Here is a 15,589-nt window from a genome sequence, read left to right as displayed (position 1 = left end):
GATTTCCCCTTTTATGCCCGTTAGCATTTGCCTTATTTATTGAGGTGCTCCTATGTTGGGTGCAGAAATATTTACAATTGTTATACCTTCTTCTTGGATTGATCCCTTGATCATTCTGTAGTGTCCTTCTTTGGTTCTTGTAATAGTCTTTATTTTAAAGTCTATTTTGTCTGATATGAGAATTGCTACTCCAGGTTTCTTTTGATTTCCATTTGCATGGAATATCTTTTTCCATCCCCTCACTTTCAGCCTGTATGTGTCCCTATGTCTGAAGTGGGTCTCTTGTAGCCAGCATATATATGGGTCTTGTTTTTGTATCCATTCAGCCAGTCTGTGTCTTTTGGTTGGAGCATTTAATCCATTTACATTTAAGGTAATTATCAATATGTATGTTCCTATTACCATTTTCTTAATTGTTTTGGGTTTGTTTTTGTAGGTCTTTGCCTTCTCTTGTGTTTCCTGCCTAGAGAAGTTCCTTTAGCATTTGTTGTAAACCTGGGTTGGTGGTGCTGAATTCTCTTAGCTTTTGCTTGTCTGTAAAGCTTTTAATTTCTCCGTCGAATCTGAATGAGATCCTTGCTGGGTAGAGTAATCTTGGTTGTAGGTTTCTCTCTTTCATCACTTTAAATATGTCCTGCCACTCTCTTCTGGCTTGCAGAGTTTCTGCTGAAAGATCAGCTGTTAACCTTATGGGGATTCCCTTGTATGTTATTTGTTGCTTTTGCCTTGTTGCTTTTAATATGTTTTCTTTGTATTTAATTTTTTTTTAATATTGGCCTTGATGTGCTTGACTAATTACTTATGTATTGTTTATTGCCATGTTTATTTTTTAAATTTATTTATTTATTTTTGGCTGTGTTGGGTCTTTGTTTCTGTGCGAGGGCTTTCTCTAGTTGCCATGAGCGGGAGCCACTCTTCCTTGTGGTGCGCGGGCCTCTCACTATCATGGCCTCTCTTGTTGCGGAGCACGGGCTCCAGACGCTCAGGCTCAGTAGCTGTGGCTCATGGGCCCAGTTGCTCTGCAGCATGTGGGATCTTCCCAGACCAGGGCTCGAACCCGTGTCCCCTTCATTGGCAGGTGGACTCTCAACCGCTGCACCACCAGGGAAGCCCTGTATTTAATTTTTGATAGTTTGATTAATATGTGTCTTGGCATGTTTCTCCTTGGATTTATCCTGTATGGGACGCTCTGTGCTTCCTGGACTTGATTGACTATTTCCTTTCCCATATTAGGTAAGTTTTCAACTATAATCTCTTCAAATATTTTTTCAGTCCCTTTCTTTTTCTCTTCTTCTTCTGAGATCCCTATAATCTAATGTTGGTGCATTTAATATTGTCCCAGAGGTCTCTGAGACTGTCCTCAATTCTTTTCATTCTTTTTTCTTTATTCTGCTCTGTGGTAGTTATTTCCACTAGTTTATCTTCCAGGTAACTTATACTGTTTTTCTCTGTCAGTTATTCTGTTATTGATTCCTTCTAGAGAAGTTTTAATTTTATTTATTGTGTTGTTCATCATTGTTCGTTTGCTCTTTAGTTCTTCTAGTACCTTGTTAAACGTTTCTTGTATCTTTTCCATTCTATTTCCAAGATTTTGGATCACCTTTACTATCATTATTCTGAATTCTTTTTCAGGTAGACTGCCTATTTCCTCTTCATTTGTTTGGTTTGGTGGGTTTTTACCTTGCTCCTTCATTTGCTGCATATTTCTCTGTCTTTCCACATTGCTTAACTTACTGTGTTTGGGGTCTCTTTTTTGTAGGCTGCAGGTTTGTAGTTCCTGTTTTTTTTTGGTGTCTGCCCCCAGTGGGTAAGGTTGGTTCAGTGGCTTGTGTAGGCTTCCTGGTGGAGGAGACTGGTGCCTGTGTTCTGATGGGTGGGGCTGGATCTAGTCTTTCTGCTGGGAAGGGCTGCATGCAGTGGTGTGTTTTGGGGTGTCTTTGAACTTAGTATGATTTTAGGCAGCCTCTCTGCTAATGCGTGGTGTTGTGTTCATATCTTCCTAGTTGTTTGGCATGCGGTGTCCAGCACTGGAGCTTGCTGGTCATTGTGTGGAGCTGGGTCTTAGCATTGAGATGGAGATCTCTGGGAGAGCTCTCGCAGATTGATATTACGTGGAGCCTAGAGGTTTCTGGTAGTCCAGTGTCCTGAACTTGACTCTCCCACCTCAGAGGCTCAGACCTGACACCAGGCCAGAGCACCAAGACCCTGTCAGCCACACAGCTCAGTAGAAAAGAGAGAAAAAAAGAAAGAAAAAAAATAATAAAATAAAATTATTAAAATAAAAGAATTATTAAAATTTAAAAAAATATTTAAAGTAATAAGAAAAAAGAAGAGAGCAACCAAACCAATAAACAGATCCACGAATGATAACAAGCACTAAAACCTATACTAAGGTAAACATAAAAATCAGAAACAAGTCAATTGCAGACAGCAAATCCCAAGTCTGCAGTTCTCCCAAAGTCCACCGCCTCAGATTTGGGTTGATTCCTTGTCTATTCAGGTATTCCACAGATGCAGGGTACCTCAAGTTGATTGTGGGGATTTAATCTGCTGCTCCTGAGTCTGCAAGGAGAAAATTCTCTTTCTCTTCTTTGTTTGTACAGCTCCTGTGGTTCACCTTTGGTTTTGGCCTCACCTCTTCCTGTAGTTTGCCCTCAGGCTTCTGTTCCCACCCAGACAGGACAGGGTTAAAGCATTGGCTGATTAGGGGCCTCTGGCTCACTCATGCAGGAGGGAGGGAGGGGTAAGGTAGTTATAATTGGAATGCAGGATGAGCCTGCTGCAGCAGAGGCCAGAGTGAGGTTGCAACAGCCTGAGGCGTGCCGTGTGTTCTCCCGGGGAGGTTGTCCCTGGATCACAGGACCCTGGCAGTGGTGGGCTGCACAGGCTTGCTGGGGTGGGGGGGATGGTGGCATGTGGATAGTGACCTGTGCTTGCACACAGGATTCTTAGTGGCTGCAGCAGTAGTGTTAGCATTTCGTGCTCATCTCTTGTGTCTGAGCTGGTAGCCGCAGCTCATGCCCATCTCTGGAGCTCATTTAAGCGGTGCTCTGCTTTCTGTGGGCAGTCAGGGAAGGAATCCCCTCTCCTCGCGCTCCCCGAAACAATGGTCTCTTGCCTCTTAGGCAGGTCCAGAGTTTTTCCCGAACTCCCTCCCGGCTAGCTGTGGCGCGCTAGCCCCCTTCAGGCTGTGTTCATGCAGCCAACCCCAGTCCTCTCCCTGAGCCCGAGTCTCAGCTCCCACTCACCAGCCGCCCTGGCAGGTGTGCAGAAAAGCCTCTCAGGCTGGTGAGTGCTGGTCGGCACCGATCCTCTGTGCGGGAATCTCTCCGCTTTGCCCTCTGCACCCCTGTTGCTGCGCTCTCCTCCGTGGCTCTGAAGCTTCCCCCCCGCCCACTCCCCATCTCCACCAGTGAAGGGGCTTCCTAGTGTGTGGAAGCTTTTCCTCCTTCACAGCTTCCTCCCAGAGGTGCAGGTCCCATCCCTATTCTTTTGTGTCTGTTTTTTCTTTTTTCTTTTGCCCTACCCAGGTACGTGGGGAGTTTCTTGCCTTTTGGGAGATCTGAGGTCTTCTGCCAGCGTTCAGAGGTGTTCTGTAGGAGCTGTTCCACATGTAGATGTATTTCTGATGTATTTGTGGGGAGGAAGGTGATCTCCACATCTTACTCCTCTGCCATCTTGAAGGTCCCTCCCCCAAACTAATGGTTTTGATTGAGTATTTAAATTTCCTTTTTTTTTGTAGTTAAGCTGTTTTTTTTCTTTTTCCCCCTTATTTCAGATGTAATATTTACATTTTTAATATTTATCGAGTTATAGATAATTAAAGGTATCTCAGTTTAGGAAGTAGTGAAATCTGTTGCATTTATCCATTTGGTTAAATTCAAAACATGCTAGACAATACTGTTGAAATTGTTTTTGTCTCTCTGAAGTTGGTTATGAGATATATTGAAAGATTAAATCAGTCTCACATGCATGCTAGCAATAACCATCATCCTCACTTCTTGAGAACGACATATCATATAAATCTAGACTGCTAGGATTACAGAGACCGTATAATTTGACTCTTTGGGTGGACATGCGTAGCTAGTCTTTTTCTTTTTTAGTTTATGAGGAGGTCCAGCAGGCTGGTTTCTTCTTAATAACCACCTGGCCTTATGTACAGCTATAGTCTTTTATCCAAAACCCTTGGGGCCTGGTGTGTTGTTATTAGAATTTAAAAAAATATATTTTAGAAAGTAATACAGTATATATGCTGGCTGATATTTTATATATGATGTAACATTCTTAGCAGGGTCTGAAGAGTCACTCTATAATTAAACATATTAATATTTCTGCAGTGAGATGTATGAATATTCACATTAACTGGGACAAGTGGATGGAAGAGCCTTGTATCAGTTTGGGTCAGTTATGAGAAACCTTTGGATTCCAGAATTTTTTGAATTTTGAATTTCAGATAATCAGTGGTGAACCTATAATAAATTGTGTTATTTGTTATAATATTAATAGGTATAATGCTTTTTACAAATAATTTAAAATATAACAAAATTATCTTTATTTAGTGTTTATCAGGTTTTCTACTATTTCACCTTTTATTTCATTCTCTAAAATATTTTCTTTGTACAGCTGTTGTATTCTCGAGGATTGCTAATTGATCTTCTAATCAAATCTAATGTTAGTCGATATGCAGAGTTCAAAAATATTACCAGGATTCTTGCATTTCGAGAAGGAAGAGTGGAACAGGTACTGTGCTGAGCAAGTATTGTAACTGGGTATGATTTTGAGTTACTGTGTTTTATTTGGGAAGGATAAGCAAATAAGATTGTTATTTTCCTGGTAAAGCAGCATAATCCAATCCTGCATGGTGATTAACAACTGTAAATAGTAAGAGATTGCCAATTAAAATGTGTAATGTTAATTTTCTCATGATTTATTCTGCAGCTTGATGTTGGTGTTGAGAAAGTGTTAATTTCAGACAGCGTTGCTAGATTTGAGCTGTCATTTGTTCCCAGTTAAGGGTGACATGCTGGTGGCCTTTTAATGGCATAAAGAGCAACTTGGCAGGATTAAGTAAGAGAGCTCACAAGTTAATTAGCTCTGAAGTCAACAGAGATGCCGTAAGAACTGATGGAAAGTAACATGAAACAGCCTGATTAGAAAGGAAATAATAATCTTGTTATACTTAAAGGGAAAGAAAATGTCATTTGGAATACTTGTATCACTAGGAAGCAGTTTCTTAACTTTTAAAATCATGTTTTTCAGGTTCCTTGCTCCAGAGCAGATGTCTTTAATAGCAAACAACTTACTATGGTAGAAAAGCGAATGCTAATGAAGTTTCTCACATTTTGTATGGAGTATGAGGAACATCCTGATGAATATAAAGGTATTGTTTTTCATTAAATTTGTTTTCTTACATTATTTGAGATTTCTTATTATTTTAATATGCTTGCTCTGATTTAGTGAGCCACTCGCTATGCTTTTAAAATATTTTTACTTTGCACTGTCCAATAGGTTAGCCTCTAGCAAAATGTAGATATTTAAATTTAAATTAATTAAAATAAAATTTAAAATTTGTTCCTCAGTCTCACTAGCCACACTTCAAGTGCTCAGTGGCCACACGTGGCTAGTGGCTACTATGGCTACAGTGCAGCTGTAGAACATTTTCATCATGACAGCAATACTGTGCTGGGTGTTCATTTATATTCTTGTTAATTAAACAATGCTGTCAACTGGTTCTTCATAGATGATACTCCCTTTTCATTATCCATTAATTTTTTAATCATTTTTTTAAATTGAAGTATAGTTAATTTACAATGTTATGTTAGTTTCAGGAGTACAGCAAAGTGATTCAGTTATATTTATATTATATATATATATTCTTTTTCATATTCTTTTCTGTTATAGTTTATTGAAAGATATTGAATATATTTGCCTGTGCTATACAGTAGGTCCTTGTTGTTTATCTATTTTACATATAGCAGTGCGTATATGTTACTCTCCCGCACCCCCATCCATTAATTTTTTTATCAGTCATTAAAAAATCTGTATGTTTTTTCATTTTTCCAGGATCACTTTTGCTTGGAATGTTGAATTATTTATTTTGATTGATTAAAAACAAGCTAGATAGTATGGGGGTAGGAAACCCCTGGATTAGGCGAAGACATGGATGGTTTCTAATCTTGGCTTTGACCCATATCACTGTGTGATCTGGGACCAGTTACTTCAGAGTTTGTTGAAAGTTGAATACACCACTTTAATATCAGAGCTTTACACTTAAAGTGCATTGAGCTGGAAGAGTTATCCAAAATAGGAATATACTGACAATTCACTTATAAAGTTACAATGAGAAATACAGCAGTTTTTTTTTTATATTGGAATATTAAAAGTCTAGCGCTTGTTCTTAAAGCTTCAAGTCCATTAGATACTGCCAGATTGTTCTCCACAGTAGTATAAACTTATATTCTCTTAGGAAATGTTTATAATTTTTGTTTATATTATTTCTATAAAGTTTTTGTCTACCACTAACAGTCCAATTACATTTTTTCTGTTCTTGGCTTAAAGAAATAGTATTTAGGGGATCCTTATGTTTTGAGGTGTGATTATAAGGCCGTAAGACTGATTCCACTAGCCATACAGAAATTATTTTCATTACTTTTTAGTCATAGTTCATTGTTCGTAGTTTTAGGAAGAAATAGCAATTCAAAAAAATCAAGTAGTACTCTATCGTTTTCACCAAAAAAATTGCCATTTGTCGGATTTAATATTTCAAAGTATAACTATTGGTATTATTCTGCAGTTTTAATGATAATAAAGTAAGATTATTGCCAACTGTGGAAACCTGTTGTGATGATTAATGAATTATTTAATACTTTTCTAATTTTTTAAATCCATAAAATACTAAACAAAGAATCATCATTTAAAGCTTAAAAATTGTATCATCAGTCCAATTAGGATAGTGAGATTGTTTCTAGTTTTTTTTTTGTCCCCCCACAATCAATGGTCTCTGTCTAAAATGTAATAATATTACCACCTGTGTCCTTTGCCAAGTGTTTTAAACAGACCTGATCTCATTTTTGTGCAATGGTTTTAAATGGAAGTTTGGTTTTGATTTTAATTGATAAATTTTCATCTTTCTTTTCATAGCCTATGAGGAAATTACATTTTCTGAATATTTAAAAACTCAGAAATTGACCCCCAACCTCCAATATTTTGTCCTACATTCAATTGCAATGACATCAGAGACAGCCAGCAGTACTATAGATGGTCTCAGAGCTACCAAAAACTTTCTTCACTGTCTTGGGCGTTATGGCAACACTCCATTTTTGTTTCCTTTATATGGCCAAGGAGAACTCCCTCAGTGTTTCTGCAGGTAAGACAGGCATTGGTTTTCTTATCTCTTTTAAACTGATACTTGAATAACAGATGAAAAATAAAAAGACAAACATGAGATTTAGTCAAGATTTAGTATATGCAAACATATACTTTGTTGTTCTACTCTTTTATAATCTGTTTGCCTGCCTACCTGCTTACCTAAATGATATAATCAGTCTGGCCTGTTTTTGAACTTTATAAAATAGAATCATACTGTAAATTCCATTTTCCACTCAGTATTATGTTTCAAAGCATCATCCTTGTTGTGTGTGGTTATAGTTAAACTTATTTTCATTGCTACATAGTATTCTATTTTGAATATACCACAAGTTATTATTCCATTTTTCTGTTGATGGACACAGGGTTTTTCCAGTTTTTTGTTGTTATTAACATCCTGTGTATGTTTCAGAGTATACAAGTTCAAGATTTTCTCTAGTATACATATCTAGGAGTGGAATTACTGAGTCATGGGATATATGAAGGTTCATACAAGATAGTGCCCAGTTGTTTCTCCAGAGAGTTGTACCAGTTTACCTCCCCCAGCAGTATATAAGAATTCTCATAGCTCTACATCTTTGCCAACATTTGGTGTTATCAGACTTTTTAATTTTTGTCAGTCTAATTCACATAAAGTATCATCACGTTGTATTTTTACTTTACATTTCCTGGATTACTAACGAGGTTGAGCATCTTCTCATATGATTATTGGCTATTCATGTTTTCTCTTTTGGGAAATGCTTGTTCATGTCTTTTACCCATTTGTCTGTTGGGTTGTTGTCTTTTTCTTATTGATTTGTAGGTGTTTTTATATATTCTGAATACTGATCTTTTCTCAGTTAAATGTGTTGCATGTATCTTGCCTTATGGTATTTATGATGCATGGAGGTCATTAAGATTAATGTAGTCAAATATAGCAATCTTTTCTTTTATACTTAGCACTTTTGGGGGTAGTAGAGCATAGTAGTTAAGAACCTGGACTATGGAAACAGACTGCCTAGATTTAAATCCTGGCTCCTCTATTTATTAGCCATGTAACCTTGGACAAGTTTCTCAATCTCTTTATTATGTTTTGAAAGAATCAACTTTTGGGTTTTTTGATTCTCTGTGTCCTAGTTCATTAATTTCTGGTCTTTATTATCCTTTATTTTGCTTTCTTTGGGTTTTGTTCAACTCATCCCTCCCCTCCCCTGCCCTTGCAAATTCTTAGGTTGAAACCTAATGAGTTAAATAGTCACCTTTTTAATTTTCTAATATAAGCATTAATATGGTAAAGTTCTAACTATTGTTTTGAATCTTACACAATTATTATATATTATTTTCATTATCTTTTAATCCTAATTATCTTAATTTCCATTGTGATTTCTTCATTGACCCATGAGTTATGTATTTTAAAATAGCTAATCTGGTTGATTCTTCTGCTCTTACCATCTCATTTAATTCTACTGTATCTAGAAAATATGTTTTTATGGTACTAAACTAAAGTTCTTTGAACTTTATGACTTAGTATGTCATCAGTTTTTATAATTTTTCCACGTGTGCTCAAGAAGAATGTGTTTATCTAGTTGGGTACAGGGTTCTCTAATTATTGCTCTTGAAGTCTGATAGGTCAAGCTTCGAGTTGTCATTTTCAAACTGTATTTTTATTGAAGTGTTTTTTCTTTGATCTGTCAATAATAGAGTGACGTGTTTTGAAATCTCCCATTATGATTTTTGATTTGTCAGTTTCTCCCTAGAATTCTATCAATTTTTACCTTATATTTATTTTGAGACAATTTATTAAGATCATATAGGACTTCCATCGTGGCTCAGTGGTTAAGAATCTGCCTGCCAATGCAGGGGACACGGGTTTGAGCCCTGGTCCGGGAAGATCCCACGTGCCGCGGAGCAACTAAGCCCGTGCGCCACAAATACTGAGCCTGCGCTCTAGAGCCCGTGGCTCCTCAATGAGAAGCCACCGCAATAAGAAGCCCGCACACTGCAATGAAGAGTAGCCCCTGCTCGCCACAACTAGAGAAAGCCCGCGTGCAGCAACGAAGATCCAACGCAGCCAAAAATAAATTAATTAATTAATTTAAAAAAAAGATCATATAAATTTATAATTGTTTAATCTTCCTGATGAATTTAATGTTTTGCATAGTCTGCTGACTTTCTCCATCCCTAGTAATACATTTTTTTCTTAAAGTCTAGTTTGTCTAATATCAAAGAGCTACTCCAACTTTTTAATATTTGCCTGTTATATCTTTCTCCATCCCTTTATTTTTCAACTATATTTAGAGCTCTAAATAGCAAATTATTACGAATTTTTAATTCCATCTGACAATTTCTATCTTTTACCAAGTAGTGTAAGTGCAGTTAACAGGAGTCTGTTCCTTCCTTCTGAAGTATATAATTTTAAAAGTTCCTCTAGTTTATGCTCTGGGCAGTTAATGCTTTCTAGTTTGTGTGCATATGAAAATAACTTTTTTTTTTTACCTTTTTTTCTTGAGTGAATATTTGTTAGGTAAACATTTCTACGTTGGCAGTTCTTTTCTCTCAGTACATTAAAATTTTATTCCACTGTCGTTTGGGTTCCATTTTTGTTATTGAGATGTTTGATGTCAGCCTAATTGTCATTTCTTTATAAGTGATATCTCTTTTTTCTCAGGCTGTTTTTAAGATATTTTGTCTACAGTGTTCTGCATTTTCACTACAGTGAATTTAGGTATTAGTTTCTTTGTATTTATCTAGCTTGGTGTAGGTCAAACCATATGAAATAAACAATATTAAAACATTTTGACCTATAATTCCATATGGTTCAAACAACTACATTGCAAGTTCCTCTATCTGTGAATTGTCATTTATTATTTTAGAAAATTATCAGTCAGTATCTTGCAAATGTTGTTTTCATCCATTGTCTCTTATTTTCACCTTTTTGGAACCACAAATAGGTATGTTTTAGAATTTAGCATTCTCTCTTCCATGTTTTTTAATCTCTCTTTCATATTTTCTATTTCCTTGTGTTTCCTGCTACATTCTGGGTACCTAGTAAAGGTCTGTTTTCCAGTTTATTAATTCTCTTCACCTGTAACTAATCTGCAATTTAACCCTTTTTTTTTACTCCAATATTTTTATCTTTCATTTTTAGAAGTTCTGCTTTTTCCCCCCAAATCTTCCTTGTCATTGTTTGATAGTCTCTTTTGCTTGGTCATTTCTTTCATATACAGATATTTTATATTCTGCCATGTGTTGTTTCTGTTGATTTATGTTAATGATTTATTTCCTTGTGCCATGCTTATTTTTGACTGAGAGTTTGTATTTGATTGATTTTAATCTGTAGAAATCTGGGGGCCCAAATTAAGAATGCTTTCCTTCAAGAATTATTTGTGTTTTCCTTCAGCCAGAAGGCACTAAGACTTGGGACCATTCTAACTCCCTTCAGGGGGTCCTTGCTTAATAAAGGAACCCCAGATACAGCTCCCACACTGATACAGGCAACACGACTTTTTTTTTTTTTTTTTCAGTGTTTGTTGCTCAAAGCTTTGAGTTCAGCTCAGGGTTTGTACTGTGCATATGTGTGTTTGGGGTTGTGGATTTCCTATGGACATTTCTCTTATTTCCTTCACTCTCAGCAGTGCAATAAAAATTATGTTTAATGTAAGAAATAGTCTTTTGTTAGTAATAGGAGGTCCCTTCACAGTATCTAGTCCAATATGTGATTTTAGGAATGGTGGTAAGAATGTTATAAATTTGAAAGTAACTTAATTCTGAAAGATAGGTCTGTGTAATTCCAGACAAGTTCTTCCTCCTCCACCTATTGTCAAAGTAGGGATGAATGGGCAGTGTCATGTCCCCCAGGACCAGAGGTCCTCCTATCAATTGAAACTAATAGGGGAGTTCTATGGGTTTCTTAATCATTCTTTTCCTCTTCCTGTGGCTTTGCCCAATTCATAGGGAGCTACACTACTTTCTCTCATGTTCCCACTTGCCACTTACTCCTACAGAACTTTAGGGTAAGGAATAGGGACAGAATGAACAGGTCACTGGGGAGTGAGCAGAAGCTCACTGGCTTCCTTACCAGCACTTTATGAAAATGGAATATTTAACCTCATTCTTATTTTTTCACAAAATCCGTTTATTTCCTTTCCTAATTTATATATTTGTAAATATATATTTAATGTTTGTTTATTTGTTGTTTTTAAGGGAAACAACATTCAAAAGTTTCATTTGTTTGTCCTGTACTGATAAAAAATTTGAATGATACCCTTATGTGTTGAATTCTAGACAAAGGAAATATTTTTCGCCAAAGATGATTGTAACCTTCTTAAGGCTGAGGTTTTATCAGCCTTCTATATCTTTTTATCCTCTGCAAGCCTATCTCAGAATTTTGTGTGTGGTTCATATTTAATGTTTGTTATAAAAATTATATCTCGCTCTCTCCAATTTGAAGTGAATTGAAATTTCAGGGAATGATATAATTAAATGTATATGTATATGTGTAGATAGATAGATATTAAAGACAACAACAAAAGACTTATGTTTGAAGTAGTATATTAAACTTTTGGGTGGTTCTTTGGTAATTAAGGCAACTCTGAGTTCTTCCTACATATTATATATATGAATCTGTGTGTTTATAAATTATAATAAAATGCATTTACTTGGCCTAGGGATATTAACTTTTAATTTTATATTTGATTCCCTGCATAATGCTTTATAATTTCATATAAATATTGTTCTGTTTATATCCTAAAGTACTAACATTACCACCATCTATACATCATAGTCTACACTTTTTATCACCAGGTTATCAGAATTAGGTATCACCTGTTCTGTGATTTCTAACCACCGTTTTATATTCTGTTTTAATATAACCCTCTTAAGCATTTCTCACAGCCAGTTACAGTGTGTTCTCATCAAGGCTACTGTTATAAATGGCATGCATGCATATTTATGTGAAGGATTCAAAGACTTTTGTAAGTCATATCCTTGCATTCTAAATGAATTCTGCATAAACAGTATAACATTTTAACTACTGGAGATAACTTTCATGAATGAACACCCTTTGAGGTTTTTATCAATTTAAATAGGTAGGGGTTTTTTTCAGCAAAGAAAATGAAGCTTATTTATTGTACTACCTACTACCCATTGATATGTCAAGATACATAAATTGGACCATAGTGGAAGAAAGTCATTGAAACCTATATATTTTTCTAGTCTAGCAAGCCATAGAATTTCCCCTACTGTATATTAGTTGGTTAATATTTTTTCTGGCACACTGGGCAGGATATGTATGCAGTATATAGATTTTTAAACTCTCACACTATATCTTCCAAACAGAAGTCCTTTTTAAGCCCTAACCAACTAATTTGTTTCTGTTATCTGTGTGGTTGGTAACATGGTAGCCTTTAGAACTACTTTCTAGTTCAGAATGGGTTTCATATACTGTGTCATGTTTTCATAACCTATGAAATGGAGCAGTACCTGTGGGAGCAAACAAACTCTACATTTTTTTTTTTTTTATAAATAGACTTAGACTGCCTGGAGATTGTTACTTGTTTTTTGTAAAGAGAGAGACTTTAACTAATAGTTTACTAGGTAATTCAGCCTTCCATTCTTCAGATTTCAGCCTACATTTTATTTCCTTTTTTTCCTTTAATGTAGTGGGATTGTTAAAACATACAGAATGAGTATGTTTTACTTTTAACATGTAATATAAATTGTGTGTGTGTGTGTGTGTGTGTGTGTGTGTGTAAAATCACCACCGAATATTTTGTACCAGGTATTCGCATTCAAATATCGTTTTCCTGAGTATTGTATATGGAAAATTGAATAGATGCGTGATCTACCTCAGGAAATTGTGGAACACACATTGATTAACTTAGAGCTTTTTAAAAAAGAGAATGAAAGAACACCAAAAGTCCAAAACGTATAAGTAACTTGCTCAAGATTATAGGAATAGCATGGAACAACAGGAAAGGGAATCTCCCATTTGATACATTCAATCAGTAATGGCAGAAAGAATGATGCCCCAAATGGGCCACATAGATGCTACTATGATTTTGTCATAACCATGGAATTTGTTTTTTAATATAAAGTGTAAGGTATTTTATATTTTGTCTTTTTTCCTCTGCTTTAAAAAAATAACTTCTTTAGTCCAAAGTCCAAGATCAAAACATACACTTTACTGAATGTTGTATTGTTCCATTTGGAGAACTCATAGTATAAAACATCTCTCAGACCAAAGTAACCTGCTTATTTTGTTCTGTAATAACCAAGTTTTTTTATTCAGAGAATTTTCAGAAATCTAAGAGATGTTTGTTAACCTGGATCAACATATTTGAAAACCAAGAGAAGCCTTAAAATTGATGAAAGATTATACTGATGGAAAATTCTATGAGTTTATTTATGGCTTCAACTGCATGTGAAGTCAGAAAAAGCAAAATTGAGATGGCTTTTTACTGTCTGCCCCCAATGTTCTTACCCCTTCACCCCAACAAGTGTGGGCTAGATTATGGATCTAGAGTCTTTAATGGTACATTTTTTCCCCCTCAACAGCATTCTCCTTAATCTCTCTTCTTGTAAAAATCTCCCTACTATTCTGCTAGTTTATATAACAGAAAAACTTAGAGTTGGAAGAATGCTGTTATATTGTTTTGACTGGTTGTCTAATTTTACAAATGAGGAAAGTTAAGGTAAAGAGAGGCTGAGGCTAGAAACCAGATTTCCTGGTATGCATTCTACACAACTCACTTCTTCTACAATGTTTCTTTAAACAATGTTTTCTGGAAAAAATTAAGAGGAGATAGTTAATAAAAATATTGTTATTTGGGGGGATTTTTAAATATTTGTGGTTTAACAACTTGTAATTTGCTATGATTTCTTTTCTCACAGTCAATGCATAGTCATTCCCCCACCACCACCCACCACCCCCGCAAAAAAGGCAGGAGAGAATAAGGGCCATTCTTACCGTGTTCTAGAAACATGTTCTGATTCTATGCCCAATAGGAAATACCAGTTTAGATGAATAAAGAAATTATGTCAACTTCCCAAATTTACCTAATTGATAAAAGTAAAAGGAGAAACAGACCATGAGCAAATCGATCTCCCCCCCACCCCTATAACTTGTATATATGCATTTGATAAACAGTAATGCAGATGAGCCCAGTAGCAGTTATGTTTTATACGTTTTGGGGACTAGTTAGCATTGATCTGTATTATGCTCCAAATCCCATTGGTTTCCTCCCACAGTGTCATAAGTAGAACTCCACGATACACCTAGGTGCAGAATCTGGCCCTATGTCTAATTGTTGGTAGATTTGACCAATCCAAATGTATGTGTGTGTGTGTTTATGTAAAGCTTGATTATTGAATCAAGCCTTAAATATTTGAAATTAAATGTTAAAAAATTGCCAGAGTGAATTAAAAAGAAACGGATTAATTAATTGAACATCAAGTATATAAATCATATGGTTAAGAAATATTTTCATAGTGGATCTCTACACACTATTGTTTTGCAGCAGTGCAGCTGAATGGAACTGCATTGAAATATACCAAAGGTTCTTTATCTAGGGTCCATAGGTCCTTGGAACTTATATATAACAGGTTATATGTATATCTTTATAAAAATATTTGTAGTTTCATCAGATTTTCACAGGCATCCATGACCTAATAAGGGTTGAGAACCATTGTTAGGAATTTTCTATAAAAGAAAGCATTATTTTTTTACTCAGATAATCATCCTTAAGAGCTTATAAAAAGAAAAGGTTCTAAAGAGTGAATAGCAAAGGTGCTTCTGGGCTCTAAAGACCAGGGAGAGATGGGAAAACTTGAAAATATTGCTACTGGAAGTGTAATTTGCAGGCACCTCTTTGGGTAGATGCAAGCAGATATCTGTGCTCTAGTGGTGTGGAGGAGGAGAAGTAAGTTTAGTGCAGTGAACCAGAGTGTACATTTTAGAGCCAGACCAATGGGGTCAAATCCCGGTTTCACCATGTACTAGCTGTGTATCATTGCACAAGTTATTTAACCTCTCTGTGTTCCAGTTTCTTCAATTTTTCCATGGGGATAATAATAGTAGTATCTACTTCATAGGTTGTGAGGCTTAAAGTGAATTAATATCTAAAAAGTGCTTAAACAGTGCTTGCCTTAGTAAGTACTACATAAGTGTTAGGTGTTATTACTCTTACTGTTACTATGATTATGATGATTACTGCTGCTGTTGCTGCTGTTGTAGAATGCTACCAGG

The 15,589-nt window shown here is 35.8% G+C and overlaps 1 protein-coding gene across 1 annotated transcript in view; it reads left to right on the top strand.

The window, feature by feature from the left end:
* Window positions 1-15,589, top strand: part of CHM (CHM Rab escort protein) — a 177,047-nt gene that overhangs the window by 73,200 nt on the left and 88,258 nt on the right. The window contains exons 6-8 of the mRNA XM_061178456.1: window positions 4,624-4,740; window positions 5,260-5,380; window positions 7,141-7,366. Coding sequence (XP_061034439.1) covers window positions 4,624-4,740; window positions 5,260-5,380; window positions 7,141-7,366 — 464 coding nt within the window. The remainder of the gene's footprint in view (window positions 1-4,623; window positions 4,741-5,259; window positions 5,381-7,140; window positions 7,367-15,589) is intronic.

The sequence above is a fragment of the Eubalaena glacialis genome, chromosome X, assembly GCF_028564815.1.
Source record: "Eubalaena glacialis isolate mEubGla1 chromosome X, mEubGla1.1.hap2.+ XY, whole genome shotgun sequence".
Taxonomy (NCBI): domain Eukaryota; kingdom Metazoa; phylum Chordata; class Mammalia; order Artiodactyla; family Balaenidae; genus Eubalaena; species Eubalaena glacialis.
The sequence above is the reverse complement of the archived record's forward strand: the minus strand, read 5'-3'. Positions and strand labels throughout refer to the sequence as shown.